The 25,091-nt window shown below is 42.2% G+C and overlaps 1 protein-coding gene across 1 annotated transcript in view; it reads left to right on the forward strand.

Annotated features, from left to right (window-relative positions):
* Positions 1 to 24,311: 24,311 nt before the first annotated feature.
* Positions 24,312 to 25,091, forward strand: part of RAB11FIP2 (RAB11 family interacting protein 2) — a 31,093-nt gene continuing 30,313 nt past the window's right edge. The window contains exon 1 of the mRNA XM_082309179.1: positions 24,312 to 24,844. Within this exon, the coding sequence (XP_082165305.1) occupies positions 24,492 to 24,844 (353 nt within the window). The 5' untranslated portion in view covers positions 24,312 to 24,491. The remainder of the gene's footprint in view (positions 24,845 to 25,091) is intronic.

Below are 25,091 nucleotides of genomic sequence, written 5' to 3' on the forward strand. Positions count from 1 at the left end.
TGCTCCAAAAAAGATAAAGGATTTCATTCATGGGCTACCCCCATTCCAGCTACATATGCTAGCCATTGGACTGTGGGAGAGAGGGGCTAAGGGAAGACTTGCTCTTTGAAATACAAATTTTGGTTAGAAATGAATCCTACAGAACTGACTTTCCCTTCGGCTGTGTTTTAGCTAACTGGGCTGCTGTGAATGCTCTGGTTAAGATGCGACCTCTCCACAAACACCAGGAGCAGCACAGGTCACAGAGCCCGTTAGGCAGCATACATATTCTCTTTCTATAACGCTGGACTTTGGCTGTAAGTTGCTTTCTGGATTTAGCACTGATGAGTGACAGAGCGCGACCCGTCACCGTATAGAAATGAGCCTGCTTCTGCAGCAGGGGACTCTCGGGCAAATGCTCTGTACAACTAAGGGTGGAAAAGACAAGGAGAGGAGAAAAGCATCCCAAAGAAGCCTCTGAATTGAGGGAAAGGTAACAGCTGGATTAATGTTCAACTGCTTCATTTTGGGGTTTGCCACGAATAATTAAGTGCAATTAATAAATAGTGCCCTGAAGATAGGATCAAACAGATTTGGGGTGTGGTGCTTAATCCTTCCTGAGTTGGGGAGTAAGGCTAGCAGCCTATAATGGATTTAACTAATTCTCTTAATTGCAGCTTCATTTGCCTGATCTTTCTAAATGGTATTAATCTAATGATTTGCAGAATAAGCACTTGGAAAAGACTTACAAAAATCACGTTAGAATCTCAAAGATATATTTCTCTTCTTAGATATTTTTCAGTGGGAGAAGAGATTTCATTGACAATGCAAATTCTATTAATTTGGCTAAGCATTCACAGTCTTTGTTGGTATAAAATAAGAATTTAAAATGTCATTAACAAATTCAACCTTTAGAATGAATTTTTGCAATGACAAATTCTGCAAGGCTCCTAATTAGTTATTTATAGATTAAATATTTTGTAAAAGACAAAACTGCAGCATTTTACTCTCATTTCTGTGCTGGGTACTGAAGCCTTGCCCAGATCTCTGCGTCTCACGGAAGCATTCACAAGAAACACCTCCCGCGTGTTGGCAACCACACTGGGAGACAACGAGATAATCATATTTCTTTATCACCCTTTGCCTGGACAACAACAAATCTGCACAAGAAGCCTTTAGCTCTGAGGAAATTCCAGCTAACAGAAGTTATAGCTCATATCCTCAGGTCCTCCATATCAGATCTGCCCTCTGCTCCCACCGCACGCCACCACTCAGGTGTTCGGTTCCCTTCTCTGAAGAGCTCGCTAAGTTACAGCCCAGCAGAGCTAAGACAATAATGAAATCTTGAGATGCAGACTGCCGCCAACAGCTTCCCTCCTTGAGCACAACGGAAAATTTCTTCTCTGACAGCGGTTTGTCTGAGAAAAACCTAATGAACTGCAGCTCACATGGAAAGAGGTGAAGCTCAGTGAATGCTGTTGACTTGCCATAGGTGACTGACTGGGTCAGTTTTGACTCTTGAGCCATTTTGAGTTTGATCCCGTTCATAACTACTGCAGAGGTAACTTCTGTTCTCCTTGCCTGAAACTCAACAGCACCAGTTGTGCTTTCACCCGTGCAAACAAACGGCAAAGTTCCCACTGGCTCAGCAGCGCAGCATCTACCGGCTAAGTGCGCTTCTGCCATGCCTTTAGCTCATGCGAAGGATCCTTCTATCTTTTAATTACAAGCTACTAATAAGATATATAAAAAAACCTAATCTAACACAACTAACATGGGCTGTCGAACCATGCACACAGCTGTGCTGGCTTAATGTAGGTTCACACGACTTGTCCTTTTCCTTCCTACAGTTTGCTGCCTCCATTGCTGTGTTTTGCATTCAGTTGGGATGTAAGTTATTAGGAAAGACTATTTTTTTTTGCTCTGTGTTTGTCCAGCATCAAGCACAGTGAGACTCCAGGGCCCCTCACCCTACTGTACTATTAATAATTAAGAACAGTCATTATTTTATCCTCATTATCAAATCAAAGAAATAACGCTGCTTCGAAGCTACACATGCTGTTGCAAGTAGCAAAGTGCTTGTGATACCCATGGCCCTTTTGCTGCTCTTAGCTAGCCACTAACTCACTTAATTTTGTGTAGTTTAGCACATTACAAGATTGTTCAAGAGTGCCATAAATGATGTCAGGCACCATCAGAAACCACTTCAGAAAATCATTGCCTGTAGCCAGATCAAAAGGTGAACACCTGGAAACTTGCAGTGCTGGGAAAGCAGAATAAATCTTTTCTTTTTTTTTTTTTTTTTTTCTTTCTCTTCCTCTTGGAGATTTGTTTCTTTTTGCCTTAAAGAATTTGAAAGGTTTATTTACAGCTTTTCAAATGACCCCTAATCTATTTAGAAAAACATAGCATGGCAAATTCATCTCGGGTGTAACTCCATTTGTTGACTTAAGCAGACTTGTGCCAGAAGGGAGCCTGGCTCAGGAGTTTCTCTGCCGAGAAAAACAAAGCATTTGAATACAACGCTTAATTGGCTTGTTGAGTCCCATCACAGACTGTCCTGGAATATATTTATTAAAGGTAATTCTTTAATTTTGGTGAGATTGTATCAGTAACTGAAACCTGTGGTATTAGCTTTAAACTTTGTCTTGTTCCCCAGGCTGCGCTGCTTGAGGCTGATAATTTTCACAGCACCTGACAACATTTAAAGAGACGTTGTATTATGTAGTTTAGTGAAATCTAAGACCATAAATAACTGGGAAAGTTGCTTATTCTGACAGATATCAGCAATGTAATTAATTAAACAATCCATCAGGGTCAACTTTGGGGAAGTAATATAAAAAGTTATTTATTGTGGTACTGCAGAATTTGGAGATGTGCTGGGAGCCTGTTGCAAAGACACACAGAGTCTATAAGTAATATTAAAATGATGTCTACTATAGATAATTTAATCAAAAGATAATTGGTTTGTTTAAGCTTACAAATTGCTGGCATTCTTCTCTTGGTCAGGTATATATTGATTCACTGAGTCCCAAAGCGTGAACACTTTATGGTCACAAAAACCCCAGAAAAAGAGACTGGGGCACAAACAGTCCCACCAAAATTGGTTGCTGCCACTTTTCATGTGATACTGCGCTAAATATACAGCATGAATCTGGCTGTGAGAGCTCCCTTTGTATATTGTATATGGAGCAGGGGCATGGGGGAGAGTGGAAGGATGCTGGGGGAAAGGATTGGCAAAAAGAATAAGAAGCAAAGCAGAAAGCAAGGAGAAAATTGGGAAGGGGGAAAGACAGAGATGTTCTGAAAAGCAGAAATAAATAAGCAAGTAAGACTGGGAGGTAAAGATGGGGCCAAAGCACCAATGGACAGCCAACCCTCTTCCCTGCATGGCAGTTGAGTGGATATATCAGTTTATAGTATGAATCCTCCCTGTCCTGTCCCAAGAAACAAGCCCTAATTAACAAACCAGTGATGAAGTCAATAGAAAACTGGTGAATAACTTGTGTATGTTCTGGAAGAATCGGTCGCTTTGCTTTCATTTGGATGCTAACGATGTTGTGATTGCATTAGGGTAAGCTGGTTTTCTCAAGTACAAAAAATTCTGCACAATCTTAATTATTTTACTATGAATGAGCTCACTTTAAAGAGTAGCATTTCATGTAGATTTGTAGAAAGTTTCCATCCCTTTTTTCTGACTTAATACAGCAATGTGAGAGTTGTGCTTACTGTACTGTTCTGGCCTTTCACCATGGCTTTAGCCATATAGTTTAACAAGTTATTAGAAAATCCTGAGGCCACAGAGCTGAACTGATGGAGACAGCACTAAGAGGAAATTTGTTTCAAAAATGAAAATGACCTTCCATGTGCAAGCAAACTGATTTGCAGAAAAAGAACTACTAAAACAGAGTCTTCTAATGAGACATCCAAACAATTTTTTTTTTTACAAACCAACTTCTTGCTAAAGAAGCTGGCTGGGTGTATGCACATGCCTTGCTGCTAAAACCAATTGATTTACTACATATGCTAATAATACATATGCTAATAATTCAGACAGGGCAAAAATATTAAAGAAAAAAAAAAGTAGTATTGTGCAGAAGGCTGGTTTGATAAATCCAAGCAATTTTTGAGTTTATACACCGCAAGAGAGAAAAAGGGCACTTTTTCTCATATGAAACAACAGCAGGTAAATTTAAAAGCAACAAATATCAGCAGCATCAAACCCCAAACAATTCTTTTGAGATAAAGTAAATTAAATGCCCAAATTATTTCTGCATATGTTTCTGATCCAGCATCGCTGGGATTTTAAAACTGACCTCATGAGAGCAAGATCAAGCTCTGTAGCAACAATCGTATTACAGGCTATATTTTGATCAGGAATTATAAAGTCTGAAAACTCTATTTTCTCTCTGGTGAGCTCTCCTGTACGAAGCACACTTACAATCCTTTCAGTGGTTCCAGGTTACAAACGACAAACCTAATCTGAAGAGAAACATTTATATGTTTGATGTTAACTGTAATAACAGCTTTATTCAGTTAGAGCTCTTAAACCTTTTAATAAAGCAGATACTTGACACGTAGTTTTTATTTTATTTTTATAGTAGATATATCCTCAAAAAGTTTGAAGTGATAAGTAATCTGAATATAGAGTAATATTTCTCAGTGTTTGCCATATAGTTTGTATGTATTACTATTGCATAATAAATAGATGTTTTAAATATTTGTTCGTAGAGGTCTTTCCTTGAACTTAAGCATAAGTTATCTAAACAGTTGAAAAAAGATTTATAGTTATGAAGAGGCCTATATGTCAAGCAAAGTTTTATGATATGTTCCATAATAAATTAGGAATAAATGGATACAGGTGACTGTGGAATTTATGGCCTTTAATGTTTTAATGCTTCACTAAAGAAAAACCTATTATTAAGGTCCTAAAGGGTAATACAGGAATACTATCTACAAATTGTCAAATTAAATAGTTGTTGCCAGGTATTTGAACAGTGGAACATTTTGGCTTGACCAGCAGCAGGGGTAGACAGCAAATAAAGTAACAGAAAACTAGATCATTTCAGAAGTACCAACGAAGATTTCCCCCTACAAACCCTCCTCAGGCATGTCACCTCTGCTCAGTCGTACTGAAAACGATGTGTTTCATCATTAGCAATCTCACATTTGCAAAATCTGTACTTATCCAGGTAATCTAAGTCTACTTGTAGGGCTCTGAATTACCCGTACAGGTAAAGGCTGCAGGATTCATCCCAGTTTAACTGACGGCTAAAAGCCGGCGAGTGAAGCACCGTGCCCCATTTTGCTTGGCTGAGACCTGTTGAAATGTTTCTGTCCACATGAAAACTATTGCTTGAATCCAGGAAATAACACACTGTGGGAAAGACGGATGTCACTGTCCTAACGCTGCGGCCTCAGGTAAATACCGTGACCCTAAAACACATTAGGACAAATGCCAACACTAGACGATGCACCTACCGCAGATGCCTGCAAACCTCTGCTACATCTCTTGAGTGGTTAAACCCCATCAAAAGACAAAAATATGAATAAAGCTGAAGAGAATCTGACCAGAAGAGAAACCAAACCTTTGAGTCAAAACAGGGATGGTATTTGGTGGAGTAAAGGGAGAGAGATTTATCTTTGAATGGAAATCAGACCTGGCAGTAAGGAGTTAAGATCCCAAAGCCACTTGGCAGCGCCTGCCCGCCATGGGAAACAGCCCCCCCAGAGACGTAACACAGACCCAACCCAGCACTCAAGAAAAGGCTGGGTCAAAATTACTTTTTAAGATTAGGCATAACCAAGCCATTAGCACGATGTCTGCACGTTAACACATCAGCACAAAGATAGGGCAAGGGGGAGGGGGAAAGAGTTATGCAAAAGTGCTCTGCGCCTGCCATTGGGGCAGTTCATCTCTAAAAGGAAACACATGTTATCCAACCCTCCGCCTAATAGGGTTGGACAGTAATTAAAAAATATCTTTTATTTGGAGAGCTGGGTCTTGAAACTACCAACGCGCACCATTAATCTTTTTGATCTACTGCAAAGATCTGCAGCAAGGGTCAGTGAGCAGGATCTCTGCCATTTGTAGAGGGACGAGCACACTGGCAGGACAGTGAACTGTAAAACAGATATAGTCATTACATGCAGTTATCAATTGTTATATATAGTCATTACATGCAGTTATCGATTGTTATATTGGGAAAGGGATTGTATGGTAACCATTACCTAATCACATCTGCTCTCGTATCACTGGGCTGCCATTGGTAAATCACCTCAAAAACTACCAGCAGCTCCTCAGAAATAAAATTTATGTTAGGGAATTGCACAGAGAAACTTGTTGGATCCAAGAAGAAGCAGGAAGAGGGCACAGGGAAAGGTATCATTGCCCTCAGGCTGCCTTGTTCTGCTCGCCAGAGATGGCAGAGCAAAACCTACTGCTAGGCTGGAAATCTTGAGATTTGCTCAAGACATTTGCACTCCCACATGTGAATGTGTAAAACGGGTTGCCTAAACTTCAAGCTCTACCATGTTAACGGTGCCATAACAGTTAAAAGACCAAATCCAGCTCAGCTGTCCCATGCTACATGCTTTCCTCCCAGCGTTAACAGAGGTCTGCTCTGCTCAATGTCGATCCGATTTGCCCTAGCTGGGGAACCCTTCTGGTCTAAGGCAACCTTGACAACCTCTGCTAGTAAAACTAAATCCACACAGGGGCTACTACCGGTATAACCAGGCAGTGTTTGTGGTCAGGGGAAAATCTACCCATAACCAGAACAGTCACCAAACAACAGTCTCCTAGCAGAGCCTGGAGGGCAGTGTTTTAGCCAGCCTCTAACGCTATCTCAGAAGATGTCAGTTTAAGCCCTGTTGTCATTCCATTCATCTCCAGCATGGCTTCAGTAAAGAGAGGAGCGCTCCACTCCAGATAGCCAGGATAATCGTTAATTAACCCATTAGTCTTGCTCACTTCACAGTTCCTTTCCTTTCTGTGCTCTACTGTCATGACACCACTAGATGTTTCTCCTTATTTTGACAGGGCTAAGAATCTCTCTTTGGGTTTGGTTTTTTTTAGATTTTGGGGTGTTTTTTAAAAAGAATTTGATGAACACCTGTGATTTCATCTGGAAGTTGTTTTTATCCTCGTGCTGTGAAGAGCTAACTTCCAGATCACCCTCCCGTCCATATGTCTATCATATGTGTTCGTGTTGTGCTGGGTTGGGCAGGGTGGTTTTTTTTGTTTTCCACTATGAACTATGAGCTTATCTGACCCTTAGCAATGACTGCTGCAGGTGAGTTGTAAAGCTATCTGCTCTTCAGATAAAACTCAGATGCTCTGCTACAGGCACCACCTCTGCTCCCAAGAGCCTTCTGCTGTGCTCTGCCCAGAGGGCCACCAGCTACTGCTCCCCAGGGGAGGCTCCTTTGCCCCCAGGGAGCCTTACTGGCTACAGCAGAGTCAAATATTATGGAAACTCTAAATAATTGCTATGTTTCCTCGTGCTTTTATTTGTTATTCATCACTTGCCCGACAAATTCTGTATCACTGTAAAAGATAGATTATCGAATAAAGATCCCATGATTATTTCTTTGAATTCTTTCTCCCTCAGGACAGAAAAAACTGAGATGACTGTGTGAGCAAAGGATTAGTTTAGCTTGAGCAAGTGTCCCCAGATCTGGCTCTAGGGTATAATATCACCTTTCTGTTGTCTCTGAAGTACTGCCACTCAGGAAATAGCAGGGAAAAGGCACCCTCAGATACATTTTTTTTTTCTCCTTAGACAACAGAAGTTAGCAGACTTAGATCTAATCGTGATCCCTCTTAGGTTAATAGTGGTTTTATGACTGACTTCAGCAGCTATGATGAAGAGTCTACATACAGAAAGGCTCTGGAAAGGTGAGTTCACAAGAACACTCAGCTTCTGGGGACAGGGCAAGTAAAGCAACTCTTGTGTAAAGACAGTTGATATCTTCTTCTAAATAAAAAGTTACAAAAAAATAGGACAGATTTGCTGATTCAAGCCAACATTTATTTCATTTACATATTTAGCTAGCTTACTTGTGCACTACTACTTTACCACAGGTAAGGTTCTTCATTATAACCACATGCTTCTAAAATACGGTTTTCAGGCTATTCTCCCTCTATCTACTATTCCACCATGATAAATCTTTAAACATATTATATAGCTATGTTTCTTGAGATTTCCAATGTATGGATATTTTAATGGCATCTACAGTAATGTTTAAATGAGTATAAAGAAATAAAATGTATGGATTTCAGATGCTTCTGAGTTTAAAAGCAGACTGAAAAACATGAAAGCGAGGAAGCGATGAGGTATAATGAACCACAATTGCTTTGCATTTGGGATTTTCAAACATATTTAAACCATTGGACTCTCTTCTTGCATTCAGACATATTTCAAAGAGCTTTGAAGATTCTTTCTTCATATAGATGCTGTGCATTGAGAATGGGTGTGAACCGAAGCCCTACCCTGGACGCTCCTTTTCCAGTCTGCGGCTCTGCTTCACAACCTGAATTTCGCAGCTGAGGTCCCTCCCTGTTACCTCCAGGATTGCCAATTCTTGTAACACTTTGTGTAAGGCACCGTTTCGAGTACTAAAATGATATCAGTGGCCTCTGAGGGCTACAAGCGAGAAGGAAGGGATGCTAACCTTCAGCTGCAGCCTCCAGACTGCTGCTTGGAGACAGGACCGCGGGGACAGATGATGTCTCCAGTGACTACCAGTGGAAACTGCAGTATTGCTTGTCATGTCCTGCAAAATGTGACTGCTCTTCTGCCTGAGCAGCGTGTACTGAGCTAAAAAACAGTACACGCTGCGGTGAGTAGAGCTACAGGAGGTGCGTGGCTTTCATGCCCTGGTTGCTGGAGCCACTGCCAGAGTAACCGGGACTGGAGGGAAAGGGGAGCAAAGTCTGCCTCTAGACACAAAGGTAAAGTGAGCTGGATGCAAGCAGGTCTTCTGTCAGAAAGAAGGGAGAAGGTGATTGAAGGAGCACAAGACAGAGCCATGTCCAAGTAAAGACGAAGACATTAAGAGGGGGGATTTTTCTTCTAAGAATAAGACAGGACTACCCAAAATCAAAAATAGCAAGAAGAGGTTAAGCCTACTAGAAGGATGGGGTTGCTGTTTGCAAGATGAGGAAGATGCTGAGATGAGTGTTTGAAAGAGTTGTTGTAAGAGATGGTACACATACCATACTGATGAAAAAGAGATAAAAGAAAAAAAGGGGTGTGTCAGTTCATATCATTGTAGACATTTCAGGAGTTACTGCAGAGTCTGCACAAATAAAAAAAAAAACAGGGAACAATGTTGAAAAAAAAGAAAAATAAGACAGAAAAGTGAATGAATCAGCCTCAAGATCTGTGATGTTGGTGATACTTTCCACATGCTCAGCAGGGGCTTCCTAAAAAGTAGGGTGTCTTCTAATGCTGAAAGAGAAACACATAAGAAAAGCACCAGTAGGTACAACTGTATCTCCATAAAATTTAAAGCTACGCTTGCACATACAGCTTCAACATAAAGCAACAGTCTAAAATGCCTGGGTTACTGTCTGACTTCCTGGGTTAATTTATTTATAGTCTATTGTTTCATGTTAAATATTTCCAAGTTGGTGATCATGGCACGTGATGGGTTTTTTTCTTCTCCTCTCCTAAAGGTGTGCAGCAAGCTGAGTTTTGTATCCAAATATATGTGTCTCATTTCATACTGGCTGAATGGCTACTTTCCCAAATACAACAACGCCTAGCCTCAACAGCATTTCTACTGTGATTTATATAACAGCCAAGTTCAGGGCCATTTCTCTTTTTTTGGTTTCTCTGACAATATCTCCTTGTCCTTTTTTATTCTTATTTATTTCAACTCAAGAGGGACTCAGGGAGGGGGGAGAAGTGGAAGCTATGCTAATGAAATTCCACATTTTCCTTTTAAAGATACAAGCGTAATCTTTTGCTAACGTGCTTATTGCAAATTCAAGCACGCAGGATCAAAATTCAAAATTATTCTCACTCTCAAAAATAAAACAACTACGTAAAAATCTCTAGAATACAAATTTAAATCACAGCAGAGAATACCACACCTTGAAAACAATAGTGAAGTTCAAATATAGAGCTGAAATTCCACCACTAAAGATGCTGCGTGGTGAATCTCGCCCAAGGTTTTGTCTGTAGATGCGCTCTATCAAACGTCCCCACCCTGGGACCGGGAGAATGAAGCGACAGCAGAGAGTCACCTCTCCAGGAACCAAACCGACTGCAACTTGTCTGGAGCTGGATGTCTGGCTCTGGTTTTACTTCTACAAGGCTGAAGTTAAACTACATATTCTTGCCCTCTGTCATTTGACAGAAGAATGTGCTCAGCCCCCTAACATTTGCACTGCCTGTCTTGCTGCCATCGTTAAGAGAACCTACTGCCTTGTAAAAATGTAACCACACGTGTTTCATAAAAATCGATATAAAAATAACAACACTAGGGTACTTATATCTTTCTGGAACAACTGAATTCTGAAACAAGCATCTCTGGTTCTTCCTCCTGCAAATGGATCACATTACATTTCACTAGGTAATAAAGTGTGGTACAATAGCCTGCCCAATCTGTTTTCATCTTGTCTTGTACAAAGTCTAGGATATACTTACTCATTATTCAACCTAATGGGCCTGCATTTGGCATATATTGAATGTTAGCGCTCTCCTTGGAAGTTGCAGAGGTTAACTGCTCCTAACAGTCTCTTTCCTTCCTCTCTGGGCACGTTTTCACCATGAATAATAGAAACAACAGAACTGAATGTCATAATACCCTAGAATGAAGGTGCCGGTACAAACCACAGTGATGAAGTAATGGTAGCAATTGTTTTGTCTTAATCCCTGATCATCCCAATGGAATCTTGTCCATACCTGGAAATATTTTGAAATATATCAGGGAAGGAATCTGCTCCTGCCAAAATGCTTGCAGAACTGAAGGTCCACATTATTAAGCATTATTATCATTCTTTATTCACTTTATTGGTAGCGTTTGCGTGATCGTGGGTATGCATGAGAAAAAAAATGCTGTCAGAAGCTGAACTGGAGATGCTATGCCCTTCATTCAACTATCATTTCAGGGGAGGAAAAAAGTCTTTCTAAATACAAATGACCTAATTTAGTGTTAATTATGACCTAAATCATGGTCTTTGTAGTCCTGTAAGTGGTCCTGCTGCAGCAAGTTAAAAACAAAATTACTTTTGAAAACAGAAGCTTGAAAAATAATTGTATATAATTCATAGGCTGTACAGCAAGGAATTACACAAATTGTTAATCGTGCACAAAAATGAATAAACTGTTGATACAGCTGAAACGTTTTCTTTGCTCTCGTTTTGGGCTATAATATTTTTCTAGTCCCTGCACTCAAAGTAGATACATCACATTTTGATGTAGTTAGGCTTTTTTCAAGGTGTGAAATTGGAAAGTACCAACACCAAAGGAAAAAAATTCTTTTAATACTGCGCTGTGCCACTTGAAGCAGTATTACCCTTTGGCTTCCAGCCAGTAAACTCCAGTGAGAACTATTTTATAGCACATGACTATAATAAAAGATATTTAAACATGGCCTAACAATGGATTAAACTAGTAAGACATACTTTGTGTTAGATCCCAAGGATGAATATCAAAAATAGAGGCAATAGTTTTGAAACAACAGCCAGCAGTGAAAAGTTTACTTCTAATATAAACCAGACAGTCCCCAAAATAATTTGTGGTTTATTTAATTCTTACCGTTCATCTTGTGTTCTTTTGAGTAAGCTAAAGTAAGACACCCGCCTAAAAACACCAGCTGGTTTAGATTTTGATTCTGGATCTCTAGTGAGCTGAAAAACTGTAATCTGCATCTGCAAGGGTGGGGAGTCATTTCTGTAAACAGGGAAAATAAGGATTTGCTGGGGGAGGAAGGGCAGCTTATAAGAAGGTGCATTTTGGGAAAAGAGAGAAAAACCAACCTCAGTAATATATTATAATAAATTACTGTTTTGTCATTATCTGGTTATATGTGCACAAACATCAATTGCATGTGAGCCCTGAAAAAGAATGTCTCATTGCCTTTAATATGCACTGCAGTGTGCACCCATACAAAATCATTACAGTAACAAAACCAGCTGCGCGTAATAGAAAGCAAATGATTTACAATGTTACTATAAGAAACTACTTTATTTCATATTATCATAAAAAGAACAGCACTGAAAATTTGCATGACAAACACAAGAATGCAGGAAATTCCAAATCTAATTCATTTTTAGGTTTTAATAGGTATTAACTTACGGAGGTGAATTGTTAAGAACATTTCTTGAAGAATATTTCCAGAGAGTTTGGCTGCAATATTGGAACTCGTATTTAGTGAAAAGCAAACTAGTCCAGTAGATGAAGAAAATGCATAAGCCTTAAATAGTGGATTCACTGCTGGACCTAAAAAAGCATATTTATTTTTATCACCATGCTATGGCTGAAGGTTTGGGTCTATCGAGGATCTCTCTCTTAAGTCATTGGGACTTCGCTCCTCTGAACAAAGACTGCTGGATTAGATGCCGTTCTTCTTAAAATTTCAGTTCTGTTATCAACCTGCACGGTTACAGTTTTCAACTATTGTGAAATTATAACAAATAAACATGAGCAGCTTCAAACCCATGTTCTGGCCGGTCATGAGGAGTAGTTGCGTTACTCAAGAGATTTAGCAGATTATGAAAGATCAGCTCCCAACTCTATCTCACACGAGACATGAAACAAGTTTCTGGTGTGCTGTGGAAGGTAAGCCCATTTTACGTTAACTATCGAAGGAGATAACAGCTGTTACCAAAAAGGTGGCAGGCATGTAAAACAAAAACTAAAGTCTTGAACAAATGAAGCTTTATAAGACCCGGGCAGGACTCAAACAAATGTTCAATGAAAGTCACTTTTATGGCTTTACTTTGGTTTATCGCAAGGCAGTAATAAATGTGTCTCATTAAAAGCCAGTAAAAGAACACCACCTACACCACCAATTGCTGTAACTGCAGATATAGCAGATCTGGAATAGTTACCTAAAGACCCTCATTTCCTAGCATTTAATGCTTCCCTGTCCATATAAACTAGCCTTCTATGGATTTAAAGACTGTTGGATGCTAAAAGCAGCAGCTGTTGCTGGGAAAACGACACTTTCAAAGCCCTGTTTCTTTCTCAAGGTGAAGTTAGAGGGAGGTTGAATGAACATGGAGCTCTCCTTGGCTAAAAAAAATTGCCGGAGGAGACCATGCCAACAGAAAGACAAGCAATTCCCCCATTCTGGCTGGAGCGTAAGTGTTTTGCCTCAGCTTTATTGCTCAGCGGGTCAAATTCATTCCTGGTGAAATGGCAGTTCCCATGGTGAAGCCGCAAGAAAATTCTGAAACCTTCTGGCACCTGTCAAGAAAGGGGGCTGTGAAAGTGGGGGGAGGAACTGGCATGTAGAAGCTGGGATTAAGGGTGGGAGCCACCACATAAAAGGTTATTCTTGTTCTAGTTGTTAGAACTTTTTTATTGCGTAGAATTTACATACATGCTTATTAAGTGGTTTAAAAAAGAAGCCTGACAGATATTAAACAGCATGCCACACTCTTTATGCTGCTGCCATACAGATGTGTCCAAAGCATAAACAGACTTACAGTCAGCACTCGCTTGCTCTATGGGAGAGTATCTCTGTAGTAAACTTCTCCAAACTTTTCAGGACAATTAACTTGAGAATTGGAAACTTTTTTTTCCCCCCAGATTTGATCCTTTGCTTGATCTCTCACTGCTTTTCAATTATGCGGGGAAAATATATAGCAAGTGTTTTAATACCCTAGATTGAATTTCCTAAACCTAAGCTAGCAGCAGAATTACTGGGCCAGGGATTCTGGCACAAGAAGTACAGCTGTGTGTGAGCTGGTGGGAAAACTACTGGAATATCATGACTAGTCTTGGTGTTCACACTTCAAAGAAGCCATGGAAAATTGAAAATAGATCAGAAAAGAATGATTTCAAGATCTGGAATATCTGCCTTGTAGGGATAGATGTATGCAGCTTAATCTGTTTACTTTATCAAAAGAAATGTTAAGAGACTTGATCGTGATATACTAATACCTACATGTGGAGAAGATTTGTAAAGGATGTGTAATTTAGCACATAAAAATGAATCACAACCTAGAAGCTGAAAGTGGTCAACTTCTGATTATGGGTAAAGCAGACAGGATTAACAATGAGGTTAATTAGTCATCAGGAAAATTTCTACAAAAGTATCGTGAGTTCTTCACCCCAGAAGCTTTTCAGTCAAGACGGGATGGCTCTTTGACATGAGGAGACCTGTGAGCGGGGCTGGGTGCAGGATTCCCAGGTGAGGCATTCTGGCCAGGGCAAATTTGTTAATCATGGTGATCCCTATGACCACGGGTGTGCTGGGGCAGGTCAGCCTTATTCAATTGAACTAGCTGGCAAAATCAATGTCGGTATATGAGCCATGGCAAAACCTACATCCTGAATGGTGCCCTCGTCACAGGATCGCTGCTGCTCTGGGAATCCCTGTCATCTGTGCTTGGCTTGGTCCGCAGCCCCCTCCTTCCTTCCCGATACCCTCCATGCCCGGACTTTTCCGTAGAAAACATAAAAATGGATCCAGGTAATCCGCTTTGTCCAATCCCACCGGTGCCATGCACAACCCCAGTGATCTCATCTTTATTCTACCTTTCTACCTCTTTTCTCTCATCACCTGCTAAATCTCAGGCTTGCCGCTGGATAGCAAAGTCTGGAAAAATGTCTTCTTCGGGAACATATGCTGGATACTGAAATGCTGAGGTGAATCTTTGTTTCTGTGATTTAAGTGATTTCAGGGATGAGCCCAAAAAGTGGTACCTTGGCTGGGATGATATTTAAGTTAGTACTCACTGCCTGTGAGTTTGGCTGAGTAAAGGTTATCTGCACAGTACTGTTAGCCTTGTGCCCCTTTAGTCAGCACTCTCTAGGCATTATCAAGCTGCTCAAACCCAGCAATGATGCAATTATTAATGCCTTACCTAAACATTTCCGTGAGCTCTTGATATTGTCACTAGGGATGGAAGGACCCAGGTAGTGGCAGGACACTGTACGGAAGATCCTGAGATAAATTAATCAGCTAGAACAGCTGATTGCCAAAGTGGAGCATTTAATTATATAGCCTTTTCTATCACTGTAAATGAAGGTGGACATGCTGTTGCAGTAGTTTTGGGGAGAGAAAAACATGAGATTGAGCAGCAGCAAAGAAACAAAGGAGAAGCTGAAGGAAAACAAAATATGGAGATGATTTAAAATCACTTATGAGACCTGTGCCTGCTAATGCATTTTTTCAAATGATTATGACTTACATAAAATACATTCAGACATCTTCTTCTCATTAGAAATACTGAGTTGAAAAAGATATAACCAGTATCCCAGTGTGTTCCTCTTACATGAGCTTTTGAACCACAGCTACGAAGTTGCATCCAACATTGGTATGCCTTAACATCATATGTTGCTGGATGATGAGACATCTGTGTTCTTACATGGACAATCATATTTACTCCAACATCAGTGAGAGTGTTTCTAGAGAACAACTGCTGATGTGTTAGCATGGTTTCTATTTTTCTATTGAGACTGGTACGCTCCATCTCTCATTTCATATTTTTTTAGCAGATGGGAGTTTCAAAAGAGCTGCTATAGAGAGCTTTTACTGTTATTCACTGCTTTTTCACAGTTAGATAGACAATGCTGTCAAACGTCAATGGAAAAAGAGGGAGCACCATTGGCTTAAGCCACGAAGATATGGTGAAAACCCTAAGGTAATGACCAAAGTAAGAAAACAAATCACTTTTCCTAACGGTACGTCCATCCAAAGTGGTGGGCAAAGAAGCTCAGAAGGTGACATCCATATCCTAACACTGTTACTATTGACTTTTTTAGTGAGGCTCAACCAGAGAGCGCTCCGGTAGCAACCTTCCACAGCCATTCCTCTTTTAGAAGCAAAGACAAAGGAGCACGAAGAGCAAAGCTATACATCCAACAAGATATTGTAACACCAGGTAACTGTTTTCATTTTTATTTATTCAGGCTCCAGAAAGAAATAAATCTGACTGCATCGCTTTGCGTTCATGCGCAGGTACATTTTCTGAGCACAATTCTAAAGCGATAGTGGGCAAGCTGACAGAAGAGACTCAGTAGATTTCTAGTGTAGGGGAAAGGGCTTCAGAGCTGCAAATAGTAATCAGAGGCTAAATTCTGCTCTCCGTCACACTGGAGAAAATTCAAAGTAATTACCCCACTGACTTCAGTGGAGTGATCCTAGATTTATATTACTGTAAATGACAGCAAAAATTGGACCCAATATAGAAATAATTTATCTAAGGCCCTAAGTATAGTTGCACAATTCAATCTGTAAATAATGCCACTAATGCACATATGGCTAATTTACATCCAGACTATGAGAACATATCCAGTTCTGATTTCCAGGATGCTTGAAGCACTAGGCAGTGCCAAAATAAATTTGCAGTATTCCCATAGCCCTCACAATCCTTCCAACTTTTGGTGTTGGGAAGAAGATGCACTACAGATATTTTGGAAAAGTGAAATTTTATCTCTTATATGACTAGTTATTGGATAATTCTTACAAAAAAGGCATAGAAGGCTGTCAAGCAGCACTCCACGTCTACTTGCATGAGCTCTGCAAGCTCTCTCCTCTCAATAAGTTGTTTTTATCTAATTTGCCTCTTACTGGGAGAAGAATTTTAGGAGCAGCTTGAGTTTTCTAAGAATAAACCATGCTTCAAAGAAAGGAGGGTTGTGAGTAACATTGGAGAAGAGTGCTTGGAGTACATACATTTAACGCATATAAAACTTAACTACAGCAATTTAATTTAGATTCCTTCTCTAATCACATATTTATATTAAGACCTTGCTGAAGCCAAATTGAAATTTATATTGCTAGGAGGCAAGGATGATATAAAATCTGAATTATTCATCAACTCAGCAAGAGAAAAAAATTCTCCGAAAATACCAAATATTGTTCTGGGCTTTATACCAGCTCTGCAATGTGGGGTGAAGAGTTAGAAAACCCATGTCTTGGTTTACCAGGACTTGAAAGAAGACATTTTAAGTCAAAGTTGAACAAATACATCTACCGTCCTTCCTTCATAAAATATTTTATGTCATGTTATTTTATTTTCCTTGTTTTTTTTCTGTATCATCAGGGAAGAAGGGTTCTCTTGTTACCAACACGCAGGAGGTGTTGAGACCCTGCAGTTAACTGCAGATTAATCACGGCTGACTCAGTGCTGCAGGTGGATTCCATTAGACCCTTCAACAACAGAAGAGACATGGGGTAGTCCTCGGGTAGGAGAAAATCCCTGGGAAGAAATTTTGGGGGCAGCTAAGCCTGGGAAAAAGTCCTGGGAATAAGCAGAAAGTTTAAATGTGTTGTTTTAGTTAAGAAGACCAAACTTCAAGGAGGACTTTTCACTCTTTTCAAGGAGCACGCTATGCTTTAAGGTGGGTAGGTACTTTACCAGCTTGCTGCAACTGCTAACTTAGTACACAAAGCAATGATAGAAGTATAACAATTTAATCCTCTTGCAAATAATTCCCTTTTGTCTGCCCTCATACAGTAGCTTACTGATGTTGAATGTGTAGGTCCTGTAAAGCATTTTGAAGTCCTAAGGAGGAAACAGAAGTAAAGAAGTTCAGAACTTCCATTATTAGAACTTTTTTTAGGACATAATTTTCTGGTATTTGCTGAGATTCTCCTTAAGAGACTTGATAACTTTGGATAGTTTCTGAGGTAATGGTCTCTGAAATCCTTGGAGACCTATAAAGAGAGTAAATGCCTGAGTTATTTAAACCCAGGAAAAATACCTCTGAAGAAACCTCATACTCAGACAATGATAAAAATCTCTTCCTTTTTTTTTTTTCCAGCTAGTTCATTAGGAAACCAGAAAGAAGGTCATAATTTTCAAGTCATTTGTTTCTAGTGCTAATGTTTCTTAGGTTCTGTCAAGCACAAAAAAGATTACTCTCTGCAGAGATGGCAAAATTATCCTTGACTCTCCTTATACTCTATGTCCATTTCCAATGCATAAAAGTTGTTTGTGACCTTCAAGCATTGAACATGTACTGAAAACAAGAAAAGAATGTGCATATTTGAGTCTGAAAATAGACATCATATATTTCTAATATAACTCTCTGAGTTTGAGCCCCAGTTTGCGTTTCTATGATTTTTGAGCGGGTACTTCTCTAAGGGTCAGTTTTAGGAGAGCCAACGGCAAATCTGAATCTAGCCCTTAGCGGTTAGTTTTAGGAGAGTTGCACGTGGCTGGTCCCGTCCCCCACGGAGGTATTGCTGAAGCCAGTCTGAGTCCTACCAGGTCTAGGGCAGGGCTATGGCCTTTCAGTGTGCCTGAGGTACCCCACGGCTACTTCAGGTTAGAAGTGCTCAAGGAGTTTGCACGATGGGGATGTTGACAGAAAAGCAAAATTATTTGCCTGCTTAAAATTTGCGCAAAGGCTGCTGAGAGCTGGGTGTCTTCGTGTCTTCAAAAGACTGAATTGAAATCTAACCCAGACACCTGACTAACATCTTGAGGCACAGGCAGTTTGGGTCAAATCTGGATGACTGGCAAGTTTAATTATAGCATTTGATGACTGTTTTACAGCATTTAAGCCTCTTTGAACTTCACAATGGATGATAGTGTTGAAAGGCTGTGAAACAAGTTCAGCTAAAAATGAACGAGAAAGATGATGCTTCCAACACTCTTAGAGGTACCTGGTGTTTGTCTGATATTGCACAAAATTCTAGCGTACCTGTGACTCCAGGTTTGTGGCTGAAAAGTACCGAATTTCTATCAAAACAATGGACAATTCCATGGGCATTTGCCTGATTTCAAGCCGCTGCTCCCCTCTTTAGAGACACATTTCCTTTTACTATTTGTTGTATGATGCTGTTTATTGCTGTGATGCACGAAAGCCAGCAAAGAGTGAGGCAGGGGAGACACAAATTGCATCCTAAGCAGAGGGGAGGATACACCCATACCCGGCGAGAGAGAACGGTGGCACAGAAGCGGTGACAGCGGCAGTACCCGAGAGCTCAGTACCAGCGAGGTGTGCGTAGGGCTGTCAAGAGCTGTTGGAGAGGATTCAGCCCTAGTGTGGAGGCCAAGACAGCTGGAGGATGAGATCGTACTTCTGAGGAGATGTTCCATAAGAGTGAATGTGAAAAGAGAGCACGGAGAGCAGGACAGTGCCTAACTCACCCAGCCTCAGAAAACCATGAACGCTTGGGGGTGTAAAATTTGGGTGCAGGACAGAAACGTGATGAATATTCACCTAACTCTTAATATTTACATCAAAATACTTCCACTTAATGAATTCTTCTCAAACCAAGAGAGCAGACAAAAACAGTAGCTTGAGGAAAAACTTTCCAAGCCACAGTGGTGGGTTTGAGCCCAGCTATTTGATTTCTGCAATCAATTATTTCTAGTGAATTCCTGAAGAAGTCACTAATTGAAAAAATAACGACAGCTAAGATAAAGTTAACAGACAACAATGTTCAGTCTCAAAAATTGCACAGTCTCTCCATAAAATGTGCAATCTGGACAGTTGCAACAGCTACTGGAAGTTGGAGTCAGCTAGGCAGAAAGCAGAAGCTTGTTACGTGTCTAGACGAAACCGGCCTGTGCCTCACAACTGCTGTTGTTCAAAACAAACACATCACCCGAGATCTGCCAACAAAGAATTATTCAGCAAATAATTTCAAAGAAGAGATAGCATTTTCATAAAAAATAACAAAACGCTTCCTACTTCATAAACAGAAATTGGGGAGAAATTAAATCGCCAAGTTATCTGCTACAGTTTCCCACTGCAAGCACTACTGCTCTGATCCTCTTTAGCAAGTACGCAGCTGGAAATGAGAAGCAGAAGATGGAACTGTCTCAGCAGCAGAAGCAAAAAGAATTTCTTGCATTTTCTTTTGCAAGGGCAGCCAGAATATCAAGCCTGATGTTTAATCAGATGTACCGTTGGCTCAGGAGGGAGAATTGAGAGGGTATTTCAAATTACTGAGACTGAAAAAAATCCACCGTAATTCTCAAAATTCCCTCTTTAAAAAACAATGTAGCTTTCCTGGGCCAGAAATGCCTGGAAGAACGTGTAACAGAGATAGATGGCACACATGAGGATTAAGGTTCCGTATTAAATACACCATAGATATCCACTGTCGTTCTGTGATAAACAATCATTTTTTAAAAGTCAGTCTCTTCACAGTATCGTGTTTTCTGGCCAAGTCCACTCGCTCTGAGGATGTTCTATCACGAATTTTCCAGTCCTTGCTTTTGTTTCTTTTAGAGGATTTTGAGCTCAAAATGTTACGTTTGGAGCTTGCACGCAAAAGCAGCTCCCTTGAGTGCTATATTGTGGTAAAAAGGATTTCTCCCCGAGGATGGTAGCTCCTGTATCGTTCTCTGCCTTGTCCCTTTTCCCTGTCCTCCCACCACCTGTTGGAGAAAGACAGCTGAGAAAAGCAAGCCCAGAATTCTTGCTGCTGAAGAAAAAGCCATCAAAGCAGGAACATCTGGCCTCGGAAAACTGTTTCTACGTTTCTGATTTGCGCTATCTGTGCTATGCTCCTGGTGGCTGCTCCAAAACCTCCTCTCCCTGTAGATAACGCCTCTCTCTTCTCTCACATTGTTAGTCCACTTATTCCTAAATAAACCCCTCAAAATAAATAAAATTCTGGGATTAAGGAGCATTTTGATGATGTGAGCTAGCTAGAAGAAAGAATATGGTGACCTTGATCCATAAAACGCCATAAATCCTTTTCACAGAGAAAGCATGAATTGCATATCTTGCCAAAACCCAATCTAAGAAAAATTCCACCCTTTACCCAGGAGACATTTGAGTTTTAATTATCTCTTGCAGAGTCCCTAGACTTACCTTCTCTTGTATCTATTTTTGTCTGCTTATTCTAATCAGCAAAGGGACAGTGAAAACAGAATTTGTCCATCACTTCTGTCAGCTTCACAGTATCCTTCTCCATGTGAACTGTTGTTTGCTTAGTGCCCACTCCAAATTCAGGCAGAAAAAATGGTTTCTCAAAGCTTAGTCATCCTCATTAGCATTCCCACTGTACTGCTAAGGCAAAGTATTTAATATTAATGACCACTGATATTCCCACACTGTTTGTCCTGCATCCACCGTGCTTGGTCTTAACATGGGGAGGAAAAGCAAAAGAACAGTACGGTCTCGTAACCAAAATGGTGCATAGAAAACAAAATGGATTTTTTAATATAATAGTCACTAAATCATGAGGAGCGATGAGCAAAACCTACAGCACATGCAGCCACTGAGCGGTGGCGATGGTTTAGTAAGCGGGAATCTGAGTTGTTTCTGGATTAACGCTCTAACGTAGTGCCAGGGGACACTGTGTTGCTGGAGATATCATTATTTCTCTGAGATGTTTTGTCATTTATATTGCACGTTACATTCGAGGAAACGCCAATGTCCCTATTCCAAAGAGAACGAAATCAAAAGGCTGGATTGCAACTTGACCCTAGAGGGGTATAAGAGGGAATAAAATATATCTGGTGCACCTTTGAGCAGAATTCACTTCAAGCACAGGGGTGGGGGAGTTGAGAGGGCATCTCCCCGATGCCTGCTCCACCAGCTGAGCGGAGAGGAGGGACACGAGAAAGGGAGAAAGGCTCCACTCGCCTCTTCTCACGTGCCAGATTGCGCATAAGGAGTGGAGGACTAATAATCTGCTTGTTTTTGAAAGCAGGAAAGGCAGATTGGGTTTTATGTTGGTATATTGCATGCGGAGGTACAAAAGTTCTTCCACCTTCCCCTGCCCAGCTGCATGCATATGTATTCCAGTCAGGTGCCATTTAGAAAGAGACAATAATAAGAAATGATAGAATACCAATAAAAGATGAGGAAAAAGCACAAATCCTGCCTCTTGTAAGAACCCATAAAACTTTTCCTAAGACACAGCATGCAAGACATGATGTTTGACTTAAATTCTGATTGAATAAATACATTCTGCCTACCTAAAATTCATTTCTTGTTTTGATTTGACGAGTGCATCGCGCTTGGTTTCGATTTAATGCAATGAAGAATATTCTATTAAAACAGAATTTATATGTGGTAAAATTCATTTAAGAAATAATGTGATGTACATATGTCTCCCTGGTTTCCAACAAGAACCCTGTGGCTTTCCCCCATGGCCTAAGTCTCCTGCGGAACACTGTCACCATAATCCTTCCTGGCTCTTCCAGCCTGAAACGCTGCTACTCCTTCCCCAAGCACAGCAGTTCACGCTGGGAACTTCGTTGACAACTCATTGCGAAACATTTGGGAAAAATACCTCAGGATGTGGGACGCTGGCAGCTGGAGTGGAGGGGCAGTGATTTTTCAGGTGAGGGGGATGGCGATTTACCCCAAAGAGTTGATGTGCAGCCTTAATTTGACCGTTAGTATCTCACCAATACAAACCAAGGCAGATAATCATAGCATTTGTAACTCTTTAAGAGATTATTACCCTAGATAATCCATTTACACGCTTTTGTCTAAATATGATCCCAAGACATGTTCTGAAGTTATCATTTCCAACTGGACCATCTATTTTCCAACAGCAACAAAAATCACATACAGTGTGGAAGAGGAAAGAAGTGCCAGCACTGTGTTAATTTTATCACAGCACGCAGACAAATATCGTTCCCAGTCAAAAGTTAGGGGCCATTTAAGTAGTTATTTAAATTGTGTGCAGAGATGACACGAGCTGGGACTCAGACTAATGACTACGTGTACACCGGTGATCCCCAACCCTTTCTGACCCTGGACAATAACTCGCTCAGCATTCAGTGTTGCGGGCAGCATCATACTTTACTCTCCCTAATGGCTTTCAGCTTTAACTTTTTAATTTCCTGTAGGTCTCAGCGGTACGAGGAGGTCTCCCAAGCTTTTTCTTGCTCACTAACCCGTGAGCCGTGGACTGGGGACTTGTGAGTGAGGGGTGGTAGATGAAGTATTATCTGACTCAGCTGCTGATTTCGCTGCTTGTTATGGGGTTTGGGGTGGGATACGGAGCCTTGCAACCCTAATTGCGTGTGGGTTTTTCTTCTTTTTTTGTAGAAGCAAAGTTAATACCTGTGACTCTGCTTACAGGTGCGCATGTACGCGCACGCACACACACATAGCCTCCAGGTGTACAACCCACAAAATTAAGTGTTCTCGAAACATCTGACAATTATTTCCGCTTTCTCATTTAAATCCAACTGAATTCCCGGGGCAGGTGGATGGGGTAGAAAATAAAGACGTTCCCAAAGCGGCTCGCAACAGGATGGGCCGACCGAGGGCTTCCTCCGGGCCACGCGTGGACGGCCACAAACCCTGCGCCTCCCATCCTGCCCGTGGAATTTAAGGGGGCTTCTCTCCCTTGCTAAATATAATTATTATATAGTAATAGTATCACTGCTGTTATATTAATAATTAAACATTAATATATATACAATAATGTTCTTCGTGTAACGGTAGTTAACGATGATGTCTGTGTAAGCTCCCTCCTGCCCACAGCCCCGGCAGAGCTCCCTCTCCCCTCTAGAAACACAAATAGCGATGAACTGACGAGACGGGGATCTCAGGCGGGAGGGGACCCCGGGGGCCCAGCGCAGCCCCGGGGGGACCCCGGCCTCTCCCCGCCCTCCCCTCGGGCAGGACGGCCGGGAGAGGGGGACTCAGCGGCGGCTGCCCCGGGTGACCGGCCCCGGCACGGCGGGGAGGGGAGGGGGCGAACCCTGCCCTCTGCCCTCTGACCGCCGCGGAGGCCGCCGCCGCCGCTGGCAGCATGGGGAAGGCGGAAGCGGCGGAGCCGGCCCGTCAGGCCGGGCGGCGGCGGGGGGGGAGCGCGGCGAGAGGCTGAGGCGGGCGGGAGGGAGGGCAGCGCCGGGACGGCCGCGGCGGCCGCGGCAGCCCCGGCCCGACACCCCCGCCAGGAGCGGGGCGGCGGCGAGCCTCCCCCCGCGCTGCCCGCCGCCCTGAGGCACCGAGCTGCGAGGGGCAGGGGGAGGCCGCCGGCGGCCTGCGGGGCCCGCGCCGGGCCGGGCCGCGCTGAGGGGCCGCGGCGCTCCGGGGCGGGCCGGGCGGCGGAGGGGCCCTGCCCGGGGGATGCCCTGGGGGCGGCGGGGAGCCGGGCCGGCGGCAGCGGCGGGAGGGGAGCGGGGTCGGCGGGCGGGGGGAGGCCGGGGGCGGGAGGGGAGTCGTGTCGGTGCCGCGGGGGGACCCCGCGGCCCCCAGCCATGGAGCCGCAGGTAGGGCGGCCCGGGGAGGGGGGAACCTGAGGAGCGGGGAGTGCCGCCGGCGGCGGGGAGCGCTGAGGAGGGACCTTGCCGAGCCCCTGACAGGTGTCTGCGCCGAAGTGCCCTTACGCAGTCACTCGAGGACTGACAGACTTCGCGTTTGTTATTGCTGCTGCGATCTTCAAAGATGATGTTAGCAGAGCAAGCCCAGAAGTGGTTCCCAACTCACGTGCAAGTTACGGTCCTTCAAGCCAAAGGTCTGAAGCCGAAAGGTAAAAATGGCAGCAACGATGCCTACACCATCATACAGCTGGGCAAGGAGAAGTACTCCACCTCGGTGGCCGAGAAGACCCTGGATCCCATCTGGAAAGAAGAGGCCTCCTTCGAGCTCCCTGGATTACTCATGCAGGAGAATCCAGAAAAATACATCCTGTACCTGATCGTCATGCACAGGTCGCTGGTGGGGCTGGACAAGTTTTTGGGACAGGTGGCGATAAGCCTGAATGATATATTTGAGGACAAGCAAAGAAGGAAAACGGAGTAAGTGATGGTTGGTTTTTTTCATTATATTTTGTATTCCTGGTACGCTTGCGGGGGGGATAGCAGCCTTATTAATGTACTTTGAAATGACATTAGGGCATTTCTCTCTTCTGTGGTGCGTTCAAAGCCCCTAACGTATACAGTTATGTCATTGTGGCCTGACCTCGTCCAGAGAGAAGTTTACTGTAATCACAGTGGTCGCCTTGCACAGGGAAGGGCTCTCAATAACATTAACATTTTTTGACAA

Source organism: Platalea leucorodia (assembly GCF_965183815.1).
Source record: "Platalea leucorodia genome assembly, chromosome: 4".
Taxonomy (NCBI): Eukaryota; Metazoa; Chordata; class Aves; order Pelecaniformes; family Threskiornithidae; genus Platalea; species Platalea leucorodia.